The 20712-nt window shown below is 36.2% G+C and overlaps 4 protein-coding genes and 1 long non-coding RNA gene across 6 annotated transcripts; all 5 read left to right on the top strand.

Annotated features, from left to right (window-relative positions):
* Nucleotides 1-435: 435 nt before the first annotated feature.
* On the top strand, nucleotides 436-1314 carry LOC130936682 (protein LONGIFOLIA 1-like). Its single transcript, XM_057866809.1, has 2 exons — nucleotides 436-621; nucleotides 722-1314. Exons 1-2 carry the CDS (start codon nucleotides 501-503, stop codon nucleotides 1192-1194), a joined length of 594 nt encoding a protein of 197 aa, XP_057722792.1. The 5' UTR covers nucleotides 436-500; the 3' UTR covers nucleotides 1195-1314.
* Nucleotides 1315-4942: 3628 nt separating this feature from the next.
* On the top strand, nucleotides 4943-6884 carry LOC130933563 (pectinesterase-like). The gene is made up of 2 exons (XM_057863194.1): nucleotides 4943-5909; nucleotides 6190-6884. The coding sequence occupies exons 1-2, from the start codon at nucleotides 4943-4945 to the stop codon at nucleotides 6882-6884; spliced, it is 1662 nt and encodes a 553-aa protein (XP_057719177.1).
* Nucleotides 6885-7479: 595 nt separating this feature from the next.
* Nucleotides 7480-9481, top strand: LOC130933562 (probable pectinesterase/pectinesterase inhibitor 21). Its single transcript, XM_057863193.1, has 2 exons — nucleotides 7480-8530; nucleotides 8616-9481. Exons 1-2 carry the CDS (start codon nucleotides 7480-7482, stop codon nucleotides 9479-9481), a joined length of 1917 nt encoding a protein of 638 aa, XP_057719176.1.
* A 1269-nt stretch (nucleotides 9482-10750) lies between these two features.
* LOC130932841 (uncharacterized) lies at nucleotides 10751-11561 on the top strand. 2 transcript variants are annotated; one of them, XR_009067535.1, is made up of 3 exons: nucleotides 10751-10884; nucleotides 11168-11216; nucleotides 11372-11561. It is a non-coding gene; the product is annotated as an uncharacterized LOC130932841 (long non-coding RNA). The 2 variants fall into 2 exon arrangements; XR_009067536.1 differs by having other exon boundaries at nucleotides 11354-11561.
* Nucleotides 11562-17747: 6186 nt separating this feature from the next.
* Nucleotides 17748-20407, top strand: LOC130935741 (uncharacterized). The gene is made up of 6 exons (XM_057865625.1): nucleotides 17748-18045; nucleotides 18896-18971; nucleotides 19047-19109; nucleotides 19692-19736; nucleotides 19822-19878; nucleotides 19971-20407. The coding sequence occupies exons 1-6, from the start codon at nucleotides 17840-17842 to the stop codon at nucleotides 20061-20063; spliced, it is 540 nt and encodes a 179-aa protein (XP_057721608.1). The 5' UTR covers nucleotides 17748-17839; the 3' UTR covers nucleotides 20064-20407.
* Nucleotides 20408-20712: the final 305 nt, after the last annotated feature.

Genomic DNA, 20712 nt, shown 5'->3' with positions numbered 1-20712 from the left:
TTCTATACTTCTTTCCAAGTTTTCAGAGGGAGAAAGGGCCAAAGGGTATCTATCGAAGAGGGGTTTTTGATTTCTGAATCTGTTTTTTTTTTTTTAATGAAGAAATAAAAACGACGGCGTTTGGAGGCCTTTCGTTTTGAACCGGTGACACTCCAAAAGCCGGGCTGGTCTAAAGCAAAAAGTTTGTACCTTGCAGCAAAGAAATGAAGGCTTCAGCAAGATCCGGTGTCAAAAGAGGAACTTTAAGCATCAAGTTGATGTTATTTCCTCCAATGTTGACAGCAACAGAAGCATGGATTCTCACCGTGACATAGAGGGCACCCAAGCTGATCATTCTGAAAGCAACAACAACATTTCCATTCAACAGGTGACTCACATGAATCAAAACGTAAGTATTTCTTCCTCCCATTATACAATGGTTGCCCATAAGCATAAAGTACTAGGTTTAATATTCTTTCATTGATCAGACTGCTACAAAGGAGCTAAGCAAGGAAAGTGCTATGGCCATGATAACAGTTACTTCAGAACAACAAAGTCCAGTTTCTGTTCTTGATCTGCAATTTTACAGTGAAGACCCACCTTCTCCAATCAAAAAGAAGACAGAAATCTCAAAAGATTTAGGTATATTCTACACTTAAGTTTTTGTGATATTCACATAAAATCATCTATAGGAAAGGAGTTTGGATTACATTTTAACTCTTTCATATTTATATTTCTACAGATGAAGCTTTAGCCACTCCTGATAACATAGGGCATGCATTGGACCTTCCTCTTTCATTCAATAACACAAAGGCCAACTTCAGCAATGGAACCAGTGATGATGACCTTCAAACTCAGAATTTGGATAAAGTTCTTTGGCAAAATGACGATAATAGCGAGAAATTCACCAATTGCAGAGAGAGAAAAGATTCTGACCGTAAATACATAGCAGAAATATTGCTCGCATCAGGGCTGCTCAGTAGCCCCAGCTTAATCCAGGCAGTTCATTCACCAGGTCACCTGATAAACCCAAAGTTGTTCTTTGCACTTGAACTATTGAAGACAAACAAGCTGCAGTTCAATATGAAGCACAATGCTGGGAAGATTCTTAGGATAAATAATCTTGAAGAAATGCAAAGAAAACTCATATTTGATGTTGTCAATGAGATTCTAGTACAAAAAATTAGTGCCTTAATATATGTATATTTTGGCTAAAAAATAAGTTTGAGATTCTTAATATGCAAGGAAACAGGCAAGCATTGTTTATAAGCCTAAACCAGTACAAGTGATGTGATGATAAATAAATATTTGAGCCTTAATCATTTAAAGAACCTTTACAACTCATGAAACAGCTTGAGTTATATGAGAAAGTGGCAAGAAATTTAACTTTGTTAACCAAAATATCATATAATAAAGCACTCTCAATCATTTTTAACTATGTCACATCACAAGAATGGACATTGGATAGGACCCAGCCAAGTTAAAGGCCACAGGATGCATACCTTTGCAATGGAAACAATAAGATCAATGTCCTGCAGGAATGCAGAACGTGTAATATGCCAGCCATTATCAACACGCTGTAACATGGTTACCGTGTCCATCGGGTTCTGGATAATTGAGTGATAGTTAGGAGCATCTTCGTCTGAGACTGGATAATGGAAGAGATTATATCGCTTGTCATATAATATCCTGCCACAGAAACAGAAGAGACAAAATCAGAGAGCCAGAGAGAGAAGCTTTATGTGTTCAATTAAATATGACAATGGCCCAAGTGAAGCCAAGAGTTCATGAATTTAGAACATATTAGTTGCACTTGTCTTACTTGCAATGCTTATTCGTTACATACTCACATCAGTTATATCAATTTAAAACAATTTATAGATATTTTGGTTGGTGTATTTTAGATAGCATTCAGAGCTTGGTTAATAATTAAGGACTTTAGGATCATTCTGCAACAATGTCATTAGAAGTTTAAGACATCAATCAAACCAAGAACAGGCCAAAAGGTTAAGAAAAAATGTTTTGAGAATTGCATAGACCTAGTAACAAATCTGGCATACTGAAGCATCCACAAGTATGTTAACCTAAGAATCGTTTAGGAGTCATATAATTTGTTTACTTAAAGGAATCACACAAGCTAGTGTTAACCAAAACATCATCAATCATGTTCTTGTCACTGCTTTTCAAGATATAAGCATGAGCCCACAAACCCAAAGACAAAGCAACCAATCCAGTACAGGAACTAATCACACTTTGCATGGTGTAACCGTCAGGATCATGAATCCTCTGCATCTCACAGAACATTCTCAATGCAGTGTCATACTCACCAGCACTTGCATAAGAGTCAATCATGATGTTCCATGAAACCTCACTTCTCTCGGACATTTTCTCGAACACCTTGTGTGCCAAGTCTAGAAACCCACAAGTTGCATAAAAATGAATCAAACTGTTACAAATATGAGTATCCGATTCAAACCCAAGTTTCAATACATGAGCATTCACCTGTTTCCCTTCAGAAAGAGAGAACAAGTAAGCACATGCCTTTAATACAAAACGGTATGTGTAATTATCAGGAATAACCGCTGCACTTTGTTGTTCTCGTTCCATCATTAACATTGCTCTGTAAAGTTCCATGGACTTGTGTTTTTGATCTGCGGTTCTAGCATAGGCTCTTATGAGTGTGTTCCACGTGAAGGAAAAAAGAACAGAGATAGCGCCGGCGACGATGGAACAGAGCAGCTCGACGGAAAAAGGAGGCGACCCCGGCGACGATGGAACCGAGCTGCGCGACGATGCTTTCAAAGCTGAAACAGTAGCTGCACGATGGTGGAACAGAGCTGCACGATAACGACGGTGGCTTCGAAGCTCGTTTCGGCGACGGCGTCGGGAGATGGACGGAGGTGAGGTAGTGAGATCGATGACGGAGAGAGGAAGGAGGAGCTCGAGGGTGATGGGAGGGATGGGTTCGCGTTTAGCGTTGTGTGGAGCTAAGGTTGCTGGGTTGGGTAATTGGCTAGGGCATCTCAGCAGATAGGAAGAGGAGAGAAGAAGATGAAGAAGACGAAATTTCCAGACAGAGGCCTCAACGATAAGATTTCTGAATGCACATGAAGAACAATTTTAGTTTTTTATTTTTTTAATATGTTTAATAAAGATGAAGAACAATTTTGATTTTTTGTTTTTTTAATGTATTTTTATTTTGTTGTTTTAATCATTTGAAACTATAAAATTAGAATTAATTGAATTTTAAAATTTGATTAATTTAAAAGGATATTTTTGTCTAATCAAATAAAGAAATGATGTTTAAGTCTTTTTATAAAATTAAATAAATAAATATTTTTTATTTTTATTTAATTAAAAGGGTATTTTAGTAAAAGTGGTGATATATTATATATTTAAAAAAAGAAAAAATTAAATACTGACGTGGAAAATAAATTCCACATGGCTTATTGTTATTTGTCCACATTTTAAACGTATCGGTACTTATTAATTTATCATCATACCGTAACAAACACCTTAAATTTTTAGCCTTTGACATATTATTAGGTCTAATAATCTCATGGTGACATTAGGAGCTATAATAAAAATGACACTTCTATTTAAGAATGTAATTACTAATGCTCTGATCAAAACATGTTGGTATATAACACTTTTGTATATTTTTTATTTTTAGTGTTAAAAATGATCAAAAGTGAAAGAGCATAAAAGAATTATTTTTTATAATATAAAAAATATAAAAAAGAATATACAAAAAATAGAAGGGCCAGAACTAAATACATTGCATATAGCATATACATCATAAATTAGAGATGACAATAAATAGGATAAAGTTTGAATCAAATTCTAATTTTATTCGCGAATTAAGAATATTTTAATTCTAATCTTATTTGTTCTTAAACTTGTAGATATCTGACACTATTTATGGGTTATTGAAAAGATATAATATTATTATATAATTTGATAATAATTTAAAATAAAATTAATTTTTATTTAAAAAATGTATTAAATTATCAATTAATAAATTTTTTTAATGATTAAAGATTTTTTTGTATTTAATAAAAATTCAACATCTACTTAAAAAATATTTTTATATAAATATATAGCATATACATATATAAGGTGTAAGTTGATCGACCTTATCTTAAATGTGTGTTAAAACGGCTCGTAATTTATACAAAAAAAATTAAAAAACTAAACTGAACATGGTGTTATTCGCAAAAAAAAAAGATGACAAAATTTTTACTATAAAATTAAAAAAATTACTTATTCAATGTAATTCTTTTTTTTTGGTAACTTACTCAATGTAATTCAATTACATCTGAATATGATCTTTGTTGAATATTTTTTAAATTTGTCTTATTTGTAATCTCTAGTGGAACATTTATTTCATTTCATTACATAATGAAATATTATTTTCAATAAAAAGAAAAAAAATGAGTCGACTTTATTCTATCCTATGAATTAGATTAGTAACTCTACCCAATTAAATTGAATCAAATTGAATATCCAATGATAAAATATATATTGCCGCCCTGTCAGAAACATGCTATGATTCTATCTTGCGTTTGCATTCTCTCCTAGTCTTTTAATTTTGGACTTTAAATTATAAGCCGACTGGTATTGTGTAAACACGTATACATAATACAGAGATATGAAGTAATCATTTGCTAAGTCGGTGGATATCACCTATTTCGGTCTCCCATGCATGATGCATGACAATTTATCACCCTACTAACACTTTTTCTATTTTTTTCCCTGAATTTTAAATTAACCAAGTCAAGAAAGCAAAAGTGTTCTTTTGAGTACAAATTAAAATTGGAATCGCCTATATTAAAAATTAGAAGATACCATTAACCAAAATTGTTGTATAATCAAACTACAACTACTTTTTCTATAGCACGCTCCATGCACATATTTATAACGTTATGAATATTATTCATCTCATCAAGCTAGGTAGTTCTCAATGGCAGCTTCAGATCTATCTATAAGCTTATTATTATTCACTGCCGCCATTATTTTCTCCAACTTGGCTTCTCTTGCATCTTCATCTTCCTCCATTTGTGACCTCACACCATATCCACCCTTCTGCAAATCCAATTCACCTTCCAAAGGCCGCAGTGACATACATAGCTATGGTCGATTTTTCGCACGCAAATCCCTCTTATCATCTACTAAGTTTCGCTCATTAGTCTCTAAGTATCTCAAACCTCGTTCCAAAAACAAATTATCTAGGTCCATGCTTCTTGCCCTTCAAGATTGCTACCTTCTAAGTGACTTCAACGTAGATTTCTGGACCAACACTCTCAACGCCATAAATTCCACTAACACACTCAGTAGCTCAGAGGATGAAAATTATTTGCATAGCATGATTAGTGCTACTTTAACCAACCACGACACCTGCTTAGATAGCCTCCAACAAGCCACAACCACACACACTGATGAATTACTCATCAGCAATATCTCCAATGGGACCAAGTTTTATAGCATATCCCTTGCATTTTTCAAGCAAGGTTGGGGAACCAACAAAAACACACACAACAGAAAATTAACAGAGGAGATAGTAAAGAGAAGTAACATTCATCGCATGTGGGAACAGAGGCTGTATGAGATAACAAAAAGAAGAGGAAGAAAACTGCTTCAGTTAGATCCTGAGGCGAATGTTGTTGTGAGCCAAATGGTGGTGGTGAACCCAGATGGCTCTGGAGACTACACAACTATTAATGATGCAGTGAATGCAGCACCAAACAACACCCTTGGTATCAATGGCTTTTTTGTAATTTATGTGGTTGCAGGGGTGTATGAAGAATATGTTTCCATTCCAAAAACCAAACAGTATTTGATGATGATAGGTGATGGTATTAACCGGACTATAATCACCGGAAATCGAAGCGTCACTGATGGCTGGACAACCTTCAACTCTGCCACGTTTGGTAATGACGAATCTTACTTTTAATTTCTATGAAAAAGACTCCCGTTGTGTTGTTGAGAATTATTATATGATTTGATATGTTTGACTAAATTATTATCTAACAGTTCTCAACTAATAACTTTACATAAAGATAACTGCATGTGAATTTCTATCTTTAAATCTTCTTTGATAACACAATAAAATGATGCTTTATTTTTTCTTTGCTACCTTTTCTTGTTAATTAACTTTCCATGTTTAGTTACTTGATCACCAAGTGACCTTATTAGTTTTTCATCTTTCAGCTGTGGTTGCAAAAGGCTTTGTGGCGGTGAACATGACATTTCGGAACACAGCCGGAGGAATAAACCACCAAGCAGTGGCGCTTCGGAGCGGTGCAGATCTGTCTGCATTTTATAGCTGTAGCTTTGAAGGGTACCAAGACACACTGTACACGCATTCTATGAGGCAATTCTACAGAAACTGCGACATTTATGGCACTGTGGACTTCATATTTGGCAATGCAGCGGTTGTCTTCCAAGATTGTAACATCTACCCAAGACTACCAATGAGTAATCAATTCAATGCAATCACTGCACAGGGCAGAACTGATGTGAATCAAAACACTGGAATCTCCATACACAATTGCACCATAACGGCCGCAGCCGATTTAGCTGCTAGTAACGGCACCACAAAAACGTACCTAGGGAGGCCATGGAAACTCTATTCAAGAACAGTTTACATGCAATCTTTCATGGATAGCTTGATCGATCCAGCGGGTTGGGTTGCTTGGTCTGGGGACTTTGCCTTAGACACCCTTTATTATGCTGAATATGATAACTGGGGAGCCGGATCAAATACCAGTAGCAGGGTTACTTGGGCAGGTTACGATGTGCTTTTGGACAGCATAGGTGCAATTAATTTTACAGTCTCCAATTTCATATTTGGTGATGTTTGGCTTCCCGCCACTGGAGTACCTTATTTAGCTAGTTTATACTGAATTTTGCATTATTATTATATAACAGATCAGATAGGAATTAATTCATATGTATGCATGTCGGTCATAAATAAAATTGCCTTGATCCTTTATTTATTCATCGCATAATTTCTCACTTTTTTTTTTCTATCATTCTATCGATTGCCCGTTGTACATCATAATGTTCCCATTATTATTAGCTTGTTATTACAATTTCAATGTACATTACATTAGAGGGCGTGTTTTTAGGCAGGTAAACCCGTGTGTGGATGAAAATGCGCATGCATCCCCTTGGTAATAACAAATTAAGGCTTTTGTCTATATGTGGAGGGTTCTAATTATAGAAGAAAGATAACTACCACACAGGTATCTCTTTTGACTCCAAACCTCGCATTTTCGCAACATTCGCGTCTAAAAAAGCACATAGAGAAACATATATATTGAGGGAGAGTAAGTAACGAAAAACGCACTCTCCGAACAGGGGCTAGCGAGCTCTGACAGAAGATAATCAATTGCAAGCTAAGCCCTCTGCCAATCAAAGTTGCATTCTAGCGAGCAGCTCCTGCTCCATCATTTCATCAGGTGGTGAATAACCAGGAGCTGCTTAATTCAATTGAAAATGGCAGGGGGAGACCCAGAGAGGAATAAAAGACTAGTCCTTATAGGAGTCTCAACCTTCTTATTGGTGGCCATGGTGGTGGCCGTCACACTCAGCGTCACCTTGAACAAGAACTCCAGCGATGGTTCAAAGGCAGAAGACCAGAGCCATGTTGCATCGTCGGTGAAAGCGGTGAAGACCCTCTGCGCCCCTACAGATTACAGAGAGGAATGCGAGCAGTCATTGTCCGCAGAAGCCGGCAACACCACGGATCCAAGGGAACTCATCAAGATCGCATTTAACATCACTATCAAGAGGATCACCGATGGCCTTGAGCAGACCCAGATGCTTCAGGAATTGGAGAACGACCCCATGGCCAAGCAGGCTCTCGACTCTTGCAAGCAACTCATGGACCTCTCCATTGACGAGTTCAACAGGTCCCTCGACAAGCTTGGAAGGTTCGACCTCAACAACATCGACAACATTCTCAGCAGCTTGAAGGTCTGGCTCAGCGGTGCCATCACCTACCAGGAGACCTGCCTTGACGGCTTCGAGAACACCACCAGCAGCGCCGGCGAGCAGATGAAGGAATTGTTGAGGACCGCCATGCACATGAGCAGCAATGGCCTCGCCATCATCACCGAGCTCGACAAGACCATGAGCGCCATGCATTTCCCCTCCACCCAGCCCGCCGGAGCCCGCCGCCTGATGTCCGAGGACGACGAGGACCAGGACCAGGACCAGGAGCTCCCCGAGTGGATCGAGGACCGCATCGCCGTCCGCAAGCTTATGGCTACTGTTGGTGGCGGAAGAAGGATCAAGGCTCACGTGACAGTTGCAAAGGATGGTTCTGGTGATTTCCAGACCATCGCAGAAGCCTTGAGAAAGGTTCCTTCAAATAACAAGAAGCCCTTCATCATCCACATCAAGGAGGGTGTCTACCAGGAGTACCTTGAAGTCCCCAGGAACTTGACCCACGTTGTCTTCATCGGCGATGGTGGTCACAAGACCCGCATCACCGGCGATAAGAACTTCATCGATGGCGTTAACACTTACAAGACCGCCACCGTTGGTACGTAATTAATTCAATTCAATTCAATTATATTCCTGTCTTCTTATATAGATAGCTTGTATACTAATGTTGCATGGAAATGCAGCCGTTCAAGGAGACTACTTCGTTGCAATGGGAGTAGGATTCGAGAACTCAGCCGGAGCAGCGAAGCACCAGGCAGTGGCTCTGAGGGTGCAAGCAGACAAATCCATCTTCTACAAGTGCAGAATGGACGGTTACCAAGACACACTGTACGCCCACACCATGCGTCAGTTCTACAGAGACTGCGTGATCTCAGGCACCATCGATTTCGTGTTCGGAGATGCAGTGTCAGTCTTCCAGAACTGCACCTTCGAGGTGAGGAAGCCATTGGCAAACCAACAGTGCATTGTGACAGCACAAGGCAGGAAGGAGAGGTACCAGCCAACAGGAATTGTGATCCAGGGTGGTTCCATCGTGTCCGACCCAGAATACTTCCCAGTTAGGTTCACCAACAAGGCCTTCCTTGCTCGTCCATGGAAGAATTACTCAAGGACCGTCTTCTTGGATACCTACCTTGATGACTTGGTCACCCCCGCCGGTTACATGCCATGGCAAACAGCCGAGGGACTCTCCGGCATGGACACTTGCTACTACGCTGAGTTCGGCAACCGTGGTCCCGGAGCTGACAACACCAACCGTGTCAACTGGCTTGGTATCAAGAAAAACTTCACAGCACAAGCAGCAAACATGTACAACCCAACCAACTTCTTCCGTGGAGATGAATGGATCAAGGTTACCAAGATTCCCTACAACCCTGGCCAGCCCGCTCCCGCCAGTAACAGTAATTTTGCCGCCGCCTTGTTGCGCCGAGTTGCAGCTGCCCCTAGAAGCAGCCCTTCCTCCTCCTCCCCTGCTCCTGCTTCTTCTCCGACCGGGGCCGCCACCACCACTGCCACCTCCTCCCCTGCTCCTTCCCCTGCTAATCTCTAAATGAATCCGGTTTTGGGTGAGGGCGAGGGCGAGGGTCAAAAACGAACACTAGTAAATTAGATAATAATTTATTCATGATCATGAAGATGATGAGTAATGCTTGTGATGTTCCTTCGTTCCTTGGCATGAACTTGTCTATCCATTATTCATTCATTGTTTTATTCCCTCTGTGTATACGTACATACATAATACCCTCCTCATTTTTCCATAGTTCTTAAGTTGCAGGTCATCGATCTTATTTGTGTGTTCAATACAAGGAGAGTGCTTCTTGCAGGATACTTATTAGATCAGATGCACAATTACGCAAGTTAAATAAAATTTTTCCTTTTTATTTATTTTCTTATGGCGCTTTCCTCTTAAAGAGCAATGCTAGGGGGCCAGCAATTTTTGTGATTGTTAGCCATCAACTAGCCATCAATGATGATTTGATGGTGTGAGATTGGTGTGAGATTTCATCCAATGGCTCACCTTCCTCTACTGGTTACATGCTGGCCAAAATTCAATAAAACTGCTGACCTCCTAGACTTTTCCTCTCTTAAAATAATAATTCCTCCCGTTTGATGTATTGCACACAGCTTTTTTTTCACCTCTATGAAACTAAGGTTCCAGAATAAAAAGAAACCATTAATGAAGGATACACAAACTTTAGAAATGATTGTGTATGCACTTATTATTAATAATTGAGTTTAAAAAATTAAAAATAAATAGCGTTAGCCCAACTAGAATGTTAGTGGAATAATAATGGAATTCAAAGTAAAATATGATCAGTTAACATACGAGGTTAATTTTTTATCTCCTCCATATGTTTTAAGGTGACGGCTCATTTTTCATCTAAAATTGATAATTAAAAATTATTAGATAATAATTTAATTAAATTTATTAAATTATTTAATAATTTTTAAATATTAATTTTACATAAAAATTTAATTATATATGAATTTTTTGAACCTTTTTTTTTTGTTACCGGAGAATTAGAATGAATTTGATACACAACTTTTGTTTTTTTTTTTTAATCTAGCCAAACATATATATATTTTTATTAAAGGTAATAGATATATTTTATTCAATAAAAAAAAATAAGTGTCCAAGTTATAGGACTACAACATATCAAAAAAGAGAGATTTCAAAGTTATTACTGGAACTAATAATTTTAATAAAAACAAACATAATTGCTAATAGACGAAGAAAAAAATAACATGAAAAAGAGAAAAAACTCAAAGATTATAGGCGCACTTCGCTCTCTATATGACACCGATGTGGTAGAGACGATCAGCTGTTCTCACTACTTCCATGGGATTTGATTTGGTGTTCTCAAAAATAAAGAAGTTTCTTAATTTTCACACACTCCAACAAAGATTATCCAATAATTGTTAATCCCTTTCCTTCTTCTGTTGCTATTTCAGGTAGGAGATAATTGATTCACATCTTTGCATGAAATTATTGAATGGATTAACTATTAGAATCTGGTTTAATGAGCTACTTTTTCAATTTTTTTTAATCTAGACATGTGAAAATACAATAGTTAACGGTTTCAACATCAGATTAGCATCTGGGACAGGTTGGATTGGTATTTGAGAAGCGATAGTAAAGTAATTTCATCACGGAGAGACATTCATAGAACTTTTCATATGAAGATTTAAACTTTGTGTGGCATTTGAATATTTCAGATACTCTTCCATATTTCAGGGTGTTGAGCTGAGTTTGGATTTAGCTCAGAGGGCACATAAAAAAATTGGTATGCAATCCTGTATTGTGAAACTACATCATATTGTTTTGATTTGTTAAGAGTCCATTGTAATTCATCTTCGCTTCCATCTAGTTTAATTGAGAGTATTCTGTTATTAATCTCATGGGAAACAAATCCTCAAGCAGATTTTAATTCCAACTCAGATCATCTCTAAAGAGATTTTTAACTCTGTACACAATCGGACCTGAAGGTAAATTAAAAAGACCAGCATTAATTCCGAAAGGGTAAGGTGGCGGCAACCAGGGATCTTTGAAGACACGGATTGAAGCACCATTTCCAATTTTCCAAACCAACCCCTTCTCCAGAACACGACGTCCCTCTAGCAGACTCCCCCAAAATGGTAAGTGACCTATTTCAGCATTCATCAAGTCACTATATCTAAAATATTTACCTTTTAAAATTCTTGCAATAATTGAATTTGGCTGATTAATGATTCTCCAACACTGTTTGCTTAGTAGAGCTAGGTTTTGAGCCCTTAGATCTTTAAAACATAGACCACCTTCTTTTTTAGGTTGCATCATTTGATTCCAATTTATCTACAACATTCATCTTTTTGAGCAATTCTGATCTCACCAGTAATTATTGAGAATGCTGTGAATTTCCAAAATTAATAAACCAGACAAACAAAAATTTCCAAAATTAATAAACTAGGCAAACAAAAACATGATAAGGAATAGATAGAAATTACTTCTCTCACCGCTCTGAGCATAATTTGTCTTCCTCCAGCTGATAAATAGTTCCTTTATCAGTTTTAGACTTTCTTTCGAACTTATTCCTTGATTTCACTAAACGTAGCCTTTTTAGACTTGTGAGCTAGGGATGGAAGTCCCAAGTATTTATCTTGAGCTCCATTATGAGTAATATTAAGTCTGTGTGTAATATCTGTCTAAATTTACTGGAGTGTATTTTTATTGAAAGATAAGGCTGATTTATTGAGATTGACTTTTTGACTACTGAAACTCTCATAAGTCTCTAAAACAACCATTATCTGATCACAACTATTGTTAGAAGCCTTACTAAATAAAATTGAGTGGTCAATAAATAATAGATAATTTATCTTAGGATTTCTTTTATAAATTTGAATTTTGAAAACTTGTCTATTTTGCTCTGTCTTGTGTAACAAAAAAGGATAAACCTCTGTACAAAATAAAAATAGATATGGGGATAGGATCTCCTTGTCGAATTTTTCTATTTGGTTTAAAAAAACCAAATGGTTGACCTTCCACAACAAAAGAGTAAGAAACATTAGTCATTAGTTTCCGAACCCAATTAATCCATATCAAACCAAAGCCCAATTTTCCCATAATAAACTATAGAAAATGTCATTCTACCCTATCATATGCTTTACTCATATCTAATTTCAAAGTCATTTCAGTATCTAAGCCATTCTTTCTTTGTTTTTAGATAATGCATACATTTATGGAAAATAAGAATGTGATCTGAAATAAGTTTTCCCTTAATAAAAGCACTCTGATTACATCTCACAAGTTTACTCGTACATAGTTAGAGTCTATGAACTAAGACTTTAGATATAATCTTGTACATAACTGTAAGATAAGCTGATAGGTCTTACCTGTGTCATATTACTAGCGTCTGGTATCTTAGGAATAAGACAAATATGAGTGTGATTGAAACTCTTCAATATCCTCCCTTCACAAAAGAAATTTTGAACTGCTCTAAAAACATCATCGCCCACAATATCCAAGAACTTCTAAAAAAATCTGGCTTTCATTCCATTATATCCTGGGAGACTCAGGGGGTGAACACTAAAAGTGGCTCTCTTTACTTCTTCTAGGGTGACTAGTCGTTTCAACCTTCAATTCATGTTAGTTGTAATTTTAGGAGCAAAGTTTGTAAAAAATGGAAAAGGATCCTTATGATTTGTGGAAGAAAAAATCCCTTTAAAATAGTTTTCAGCAATAACCGTAATGCCTTGGGGAGAAGAGAATGTCATACCATTCTGACCATGTAAACGTCATATTTTGTTTCATCGTGTTCTGGAATTATACGTCCTATGAAAAAATTGTGTTATGGTCCCCTTCCCGTAGCCATTTAACTCGGAATTTCTGTCGTCAAAACCGCTCCTCATTAAGCTAAGCAGTCTCAAGTTTTTCTTCCAAAATTGCCAACTCCTGACCTCCATGAAACCCCCTCCCCGGATTTCATCTCCTCAATCTCTTTTTGAGAGTTTGCTTTTGCTAATTTCTACCATTGAACCAACATGTACCTACTGATTTTGATTTTTTGAGTCACTTGAAACATTGCGGATTCTTGTACTAGAATTTTCCAAGATGATTTGCCTAACCTCATCCTTGTCACAACAACGTTCTTGAAACTTGAAACATCACTTGGTTTTCTCCAACTGAGGGTTAAAGTCCACCAATAATGGAGGCATAGTCCGAACCTGTCTCTAAAAGCCTCAAAACCATCGGGTTAGGGTATAACTGCAACTAGCAGTTCTGAGCCAGAATCTTGTCCAGACATTCTTGAATAAGATCAGCCTCTCCTCTTCTATTTGTCCAAGTAGAATGCCTCCCTATTATTCCAAGTTCATTCAAACCATTATCACCAATGAAACAGTTGAAAGGCACCATAGAATATGGAGATTTGTCACCTCAATCTTTCTTTTTTTGTGGGCTTGTAATTGCATTGAAATTTTCTATTGGTGCACGAAATTGTGATCATCAATGGCGCCATCAACATGGTATGCTCAATTGCAATCTCAACTCTTTATCACAACTTTACACAACTAACCAGCAAGTGTACTGGGTCGTCCAAGTAATAAACCTTACGCGAGTAAGGGTCGATCCCACGGAGATTGTTGGTATGAAGCAAGCTATGGTCATCTTGTAAATCTCAGTCAGGCAGATTCAAATGATTATGGATGATTTATGAATAAAGCATAAAATAAAGATAGAGATACTTATGTAATTCATTAGTGAGAATTTCAGATAAGCGTATGGAGATGCTTTGTCCCTTCCGTCTCTCTGCTTTCCTACTGTCTTCATCCAATCCTTCTTACTCCTTTCCATGGCAAGCTGTATGTTGGGCATCACCGTTGTCAGTGGCTACAGTCCCGTCCTTTCAGTGAAAATGTTCAACGCGCTCTGTCACAGCACGGCTAATCATCTGTCGGTTCTCAATCAGGTTGGAATAGAATCTAGTGATTCTTTTGCGTCTGTCACTAACGCCCAGCCTTCAGGAGTTTGAAGCTCGTCACAGTCATTCAATCATTGAATCTTACTCAGAATACCACAGACAAGGTTTAGACCTTCCGGATTCTCTTGAATGCCTCCATCAATTCTAGCTTATACCACGAAGATTCTGATTAAGGAATCCAAGAGATAAACATTCAAGCCTTGTTTGCTTATAGAACGGAGGTGGTTGTCAGGCACGCGTTCATAAGTGAGAATGATGATGAGCGTCACATAATCATCACATTCATCAAGTTCTTGGGTGCGGATGAATATCTTAGAACAAGAATAGACTGAATTGAATAGAAGAACAATAGTAATTGCATTAATACTCGAGGTACAGTAGAGCTCCACACCTTAATCTATGGTGTGTAGAAACTCCACCGTTGAAAATACATAAGTGATAATGGTGATCATTGGCTTCGGCCCCAGAGAGGGAACCAGAAGAACCAAGATCTGATCTAAGATCTAAAGTGATCAAAAGATATCAAATACAATAGCAAAAGGTCCTATTTGTAGAGAACTAGTAGCCTAGCGTTTACAGAAATGAGTAAATGACATAAAAATCCACTTCCGGGCCCACTTGGTGTGTGCTTGGGCTGAGCATTGAAGCTTTCATGTGTAGAGACTTTTCTTGGAGTTAAACGCCAGCTTTTGTGCCAGTTTGGGCGTTTAACTCCCATTCTTGTGCCAGTTCCGGCGTTTAACGCCGGGCAGTTTTGAGCTGATTTGGAACGCCAGTTTGGGCCATCAAATCTCGGACAAAGTATGAACTATTATACATTGCTGGAAAGCCCAGGATGTCTACTTTCCAACGCAGTTGAGAGCGAGCCAATTGGGCTTCTGTAGCTTCAGAAAATCCACTTTGAGTGTAGGGAGGTCAGAATCCAACAGCATCTGCAGTCCTTTTCAGCCTCTGAATCAGATTTTTGCTCAGGTCCCTTAATTTCAGCCAGAAAATACCTGAAATCACAGAAAAACACACAAACTCATAGTAAAGTCCAGAAAAGTGAATTTTAACTAAAAACTAATAAAAATATAATAAAAACTAACTAAAACATACTAAAAATAATGTCAAAAAGCGTATAAATTATCCGCTCATCACCTATCAAAACCACCCTCTGGTCACTTTGTCCCATCAATAAAGACAGAGTTTCAAATTGTGCCAATCTGACTTGTTCATTGCAACTCAAATAAATCCCAATTAGAGTCCATTCTTCATGAGACATAGGATCTGAAATCGTAGTAGGTATGTAGAAGTTGGTAGAGCTAGAAATAACCACCTCCAAGTCTTCCTTCCATGCCAAAATTAGATCTTGAACTTAGGGATTGCAACGGGATAGGGCGGGGGCGGGGGATGCCTCCTTAGCACAGTTTTCATCCCTGCATTCTATTCTTCTCCCAACTTGTTCAGCTTTTGTCCATTCACCAATCCAATTTTGTCAAACATTATTGGTGTTATGTGTTTCAAGATTTCTAAGCAAGTTTTAGATTCATGGCCGATCCTCGCGCAATAGGTACAGAAAATACCTATCCGTTTATATCCCAAGCCAATTTTCTTAGTACTGCCGTCTGGACCAGCAACACGCAAAGAATCTCTATGACGTTTACTTGCGTCTAACTCCACCCGAGCCTTGACAATCCTCTATTCTTTCCCTTTTATCTCAAAAAAAACATGTTTCAATTACTTTTCCGAGTCCATCTCTAATCTTCTGACCAGCCTCCAGCATTTTAAAGTTCTCTTGATCCAAATTGAAAAAGTGTATATCAAAGCATTATTACTCTGGTAGCCTCTAGCATTTTAAAGCTCTCTTGATCTAAATTGGAAAAATGTATATCAAAGCATTATTACTCTGGTCATTCTCTTTCCAACGTCGTATATGAAGCACAAAATCCTTGAAAAGCCAAAGAGATCTTTTTTCAATCCTCACTACATCGAAATCTCTATCAAAGAAAAATTGAAAATGGTTGCTCCCTTTCTCCGATACATGGAATCCTTCTGGCCTATCCAAATCACGTTCATTGCATTTTACATACTCCTTGCTGAAAAAACCAAATATGAGAAAATTCTTCCAACAAGACTATTAACGTAAACTCGGTTCTCTTTTCTGAAGTCTTTTTCAACTAGTAGAATCACTTATTTTGTTTTCTCATCACTGTTATTCTGATCCAACTTACCTCCTTCATCTCCTGTTGTCATATGTTAAAAATTAAGTAAAAAATTTGCTACAAAATTAGTATAAATTGCAAAAGAAAAGACCTGAAACAGTTATAATTTTTTTTGAAAAAACTGCTTCTAAGGAGCACTATTTACCTTAACAAAGCACTATTAACCCTAATGGGCCACAACTGATTGCACATATGTGATTTATATACTTTGTTTTGTTTTGATGATGTTAATTTTATGGGAGATAATCAAACTAAAATAATAATTTTATGAAACATTTAGATAAAAAATTTTCACTTAAGATTTAGTTGAATTAAACTATTTTTTAGTCATTAAAATTCTAATATTTGCATTAATATATATATAAATTAGTAATTTACTAATTTTAGAAAAAAATATTTTTAAAAAAATAAATCTTGAATTTTAAAAGTTTAATTTCAGACGATAAAAAAAGTTTATAAAATTCGTTTTTTTTTGTTTGTATGAGTTTTTTTATTGTTTTTATTTTTTTTTTGTATGGAGATCTTTTTATTTTGTATTATAATTTTATTAATTCTATTAAAAAGATCAAATTAAATAAAAAATTAATATAAAAATAATATTAAAATTATAAATAATAAAAAATAATAACTAAAAGAGTACTAAAAATAATAAAAATACTAAAAAATAAATATTAAAATTGATTTAAATATCTAAAATAAAATAATAATATAATATAAAATAAAATAATTATTTAAAAGTAAAACTCTCTTATAGTGGTATTCGACTTTTATTTTTACATAAAAATAATTTGATATATTTTTTTTATATTATTTAAATAAATTTAACTTTGATATACTATCCGTCCATATAAAGTAGTTTTATGCATACATTTAACTATGTAATGTTACATTAACAAAAATAACTATCTTTTATATTAATTACGTAAATGATTATCTAAAAAAACGAATATAATTATACAATTTTATACTATCAATATATTAAAATTAAACTTTATTTAGATTTATATTTTTTCAATAATTTTTAAATAATTTTGAGTAATTACAATTAATTTTAATATAAATCAGGTAAACACTAACTTATTTTTAATCAAAAATTAATTTTACAAAATCAATTTGACAAACGACTACTTATAAACTTCAATCCAATTGCACTTATTTTAGTTTTGGTATAATATTTGTGAGTGGAGGTTGCGTGAGGTTTCCCTAATCTTTGGGTAATTGGCAAACCCTCGCAATTACAAGTTATTCATGGCGGCCTCTTCTTCTCTCTCTTCCTCTTCCTCCTCCGACGACTCCCACCGCCGTAGGCGTCACCACCGCTCTCGCCGAGACCGCGACAAAGAATCCCTCAAGATCCAAAAGAAGACCAAGTCTCATTCCAAACGACGCCGTAGGCACCACCACTCCTCCGACTCCGATTCCTATTCTTCCGATTCCGTCTCTGATTACTCCAGGTTCCTCTTCAATCCCTTAGTTGAGTCCCTTTCCATCAATTATGTGGTCGATCTGTACGTAGTGTCGTTTTGATACAGTTTTGACTTCGCATATGTTCTACGGTTCATGAATCTCGATTAGTGTTGTTTTCTGGAAAATATTTTATGTAGTTCAATTCGGATCTCAGTATATTATCGCCGAACATGGTTGATACGTTTTAATGATTGTGTACAAGAGCTGTTTCGAATTATTATTGTAGAGAAATTCTGTCAATGCTTTGTGGATTTCCAAGTTTCATCGTCTTTGCAGAAGCAAATGCTTCCTCTGCCTCAGAAAGAACAATTTTCTCGAGGAAGCATATAGAAATAGTTAATCAGAGCTTTCGCTCTGCTTTATGTTTACAGAATGAACTTTTTCTTTGGGTCATGGAAGTTGGAAGTGATATTTCTGGAATGGAACCATGATTGTAGCCGATGCAATTTGAAAATGAAAATGTATCTGATAATTGATATCATTAAAATTGACAAAGCACTCTACCTGTCTTTTGGTCAAGTGGCAATTGACGAGCATGGTGTCCCAGTGTCCCCTTTAGCTCGTTTGTTTTTCCACTATTCTGATCGTATATTATTCTTTTGTTCATGTTGTAGTGTCTCTCTTGTCCTAAGGATTAGGAAACCTAGTTTTGTTGTAATGTCTAATGATGTTGATAAAGTGTATTGAATTATGAAACTCAATAATTTGCAAGAGTAGTACAATGGAGTGTTGCGCTGTGGTTGAATATTGATCTATGCCATTGATGTTAATAATTCAATACATGTATTAGTCTGGTTTATGTTATAAAAGATTGTTCGTTTTGTTAAATTACTACAGGAGTGAGAGTTCTGATTGTGAGCATGAATCGTCTCACCGTTCAAAGAGGCACAAAAAGAGTGACAAACCAAAAAAGGTTATTTGTTGGTACTGCAGTTTTTTTCCCTGTTTATTACCTTGCCTATTCTTCTCACTTTCTTCTTCTATATAGAGTAAGGAAAAGGATCGAAGTAAAAGCCACCACCATAAGCGGCAGAAGCATAAAGTAAAAGAGGTTGGTCACCTTCTTACTGTGTACAAAAGAAGAGCGTTTCATATGTTGGGCTTAAATATTTTATATTCTAGATGTTTGAAGTTTCTAACTCAAATACTTATATTGAAGTATCTAGTATGTAGGATAACTTATGTAAGACAAACCACTAGTTTTTTTTATTCAGAACCATAAGTATACTTGCCTTGCTTACTTCTAATTGGCAACTTTCGGAGGTTTGCTATTTGGATCCTCATCCCAAACATGACCTGTCAACTTCAGATGTTCATATTACTGAGCCTTGCTATCCATAAAATTCATCTTCCCTGGCTTCTAAATTTTGATTAAACACTGTTGGCCCTTAACTAGAAATGCATTGCAGACAGCAGAGAATGATCATTGATTTGCCATGAACATTGAGAATTTTTTCCAAATTCATAGAAAAGATTTATACATTCTAGTCTGAGATGCTTATGATACCTTCTGCCTATTTTATGCATTGGCTCTTTGAAATTGGAGCTGGGATCTGTGACATGTTTTGGTGCTTGATTGTCTTGGATGTTGTTTATTGGTCGGGTTTGTCCTGGCAATGGGAGCTCTATATAGAAGAAGAATGATGAGAGGAGCAGCAGCCCTGTGCAGCTTTCCAAGGTATCTGCGCTAAAAGCTAAAATTTCATTTCTCTTACTAGACCATATGGTTATTTATGTTACTAAATCTCTTATACTTGATACAGTTTTTAGGGCGTGACAAAGATGATGGAGTTCGTCGTAGTGCTGTATCTGGCAAGAAGGTATTGATGCAACTGCTCCTTGTTTATGTTATTCCTATTATGGATAATAGTAACAGTAAGCTTGTATGTCTCTTTTTTCCTTATATCTTCAGATTCTTCTGAAACTTGATAAATCAAAGGAAGATAAGGCGGCTGAAAGCAGGAGAAATGAACTGCTGAACTTCTTGAATGCTAGTTTTGATTAGCGTTTGAGGGGGAAGGTATGGATTTGTTTGGGGATACAAGGTAGTCAACGAAGAACCAACCAAGCTTACCTGGGTGCCTAAAATATCTTGCCATTTTGAGAACCAACTAGCCTACCATCTAGGATGGGAGTGAAAAATGAGTGAATGGTGAAAGGGTGGAGTTCATTTAAATTATAATTGAATGAAATTTTGTTCAACATGTATGGTTCCGGATCAATGGATCGACATTTGTATTCTTTTCCTGTTCCGGACATGTTCCATCTTCCCTATACCACGACGGGAAAACTATAAAATTATTAGTAGAAAATCATAAAATATTATTGATATAAGGCTTAATCAGTTAATCGTGCCAGTCTAAAACAAATTAAATGATCTTTATTGGATTTTGCAGGAAATTTACCGGCAGTTTATTATTACAAGATCTATAAACATTAAACAATGAATATGAGATAAGAAAATGATTTTTACTGTTATGCTAGGGGTATGTCTAAAACGAGTTCAACCATTATGTGCTTATTGAATGAGCCATATTTATATAAGCCATTAGATTTTATTAGATGAAAATTAAAGGCTAATATAAAATAAGAGCATTGATGGACTCTAATAAATATAGAATATTCTAATACATAAATAAATGTTTTAAATGGTA

The sequence above is a fragment of the Arachis stenosperma genome, chromosome 6 (genome assembly GCF_014773155.1).
Source record: "Arachis stenosperma cultivar V10309 chromosome 6, arast.V10309.gnm1.PFL2, whole genome shotgun sequence".
In the NCBI taxonomy this organism is placed as follows: Eukaryota; Viridiplantae; Streptophyta; class Magnoliopsida; order Fabales; family Fabaceae; genus Arachis; species Arachis stenosperma.
Note: the sequence above shows the minus strand (reverse complement) of the source record. Positions and strands in the feature narration are given on the sequence as shown.

What these genes read in the sequence shown, in the direction of transcription:
- LOC130933562 (XM_057863193.1), top strand. Translation starts at nt 7,480, where the DNA reads ATGGCAGGGGGAGACCCAGAGAGGAATAAAAGACTAGTCCTTATAGGA. An exon ending in TTACAAGACCGCCACCGTTG is followed by an intron (nt 8,531 to 8,615) that starts GTACGTAATTAA and finishes ATGGAAATGCAG; the next exon opens with CCGTTCAAGGAGACTACTTC.
- LOC130933563 (XM_057863194.1), top strand. Translation starts at nt 4,943, where the DNA reads ATGGCAGCTTCAGATCTATCTATAAGCTTATTATTATTCACTGCCGCC. An exon ending in CTTCAACTCTGCCACGTTTG is followed by an intron (nt 5,910 to 6,189) that starts GTAATGACGAAT and finishes TTCATCTTTCAG; the next exon opens with CTGTGGTTGCAAAAGGCTTT.
- LOC130936682 (XM_057866809.1), top strand. Translation starts at nt 501, where the DNA reads ATGGCCATGATAACAGTTACTTCAGAACAACAAAGTCCAGTTTCTGTT. An exon ending in AGAAATCTCAAAAGATTTAG is followed by an intron (nt 622 to 721) that starts GTATATTCTACA and finishes ATATTTCTACAG; the next exon opens with ATGAAGCTTTAGCCACTCCT.
- LOC130935741 (XM_057865625.1), top strand. Translation starts at nt 17,840, where the DNA reads ATGGCGGCCTCTTCTTCTCTCTCTTCCTCTTCCTCCTCCGACGACTCC. An exon ending in GCCCTGTGCAGCTTTCCAAG is followed by an intron (nt 19,737 to 19,821) that starts GTATCTGCGCTA and finishes TACTTGATACAG; the next exon opens with TTTTTAGGGCGTGACAAAGA. An exon ending in GTGCTGTATCTGGCAAGAAG is followed by an intron (nt 19,879 to 19,970) that starts GTATTGATGCAA and finishes TTATATCTTCAG; the next exon opens with ATTCTTCTGAAACTTGATAA.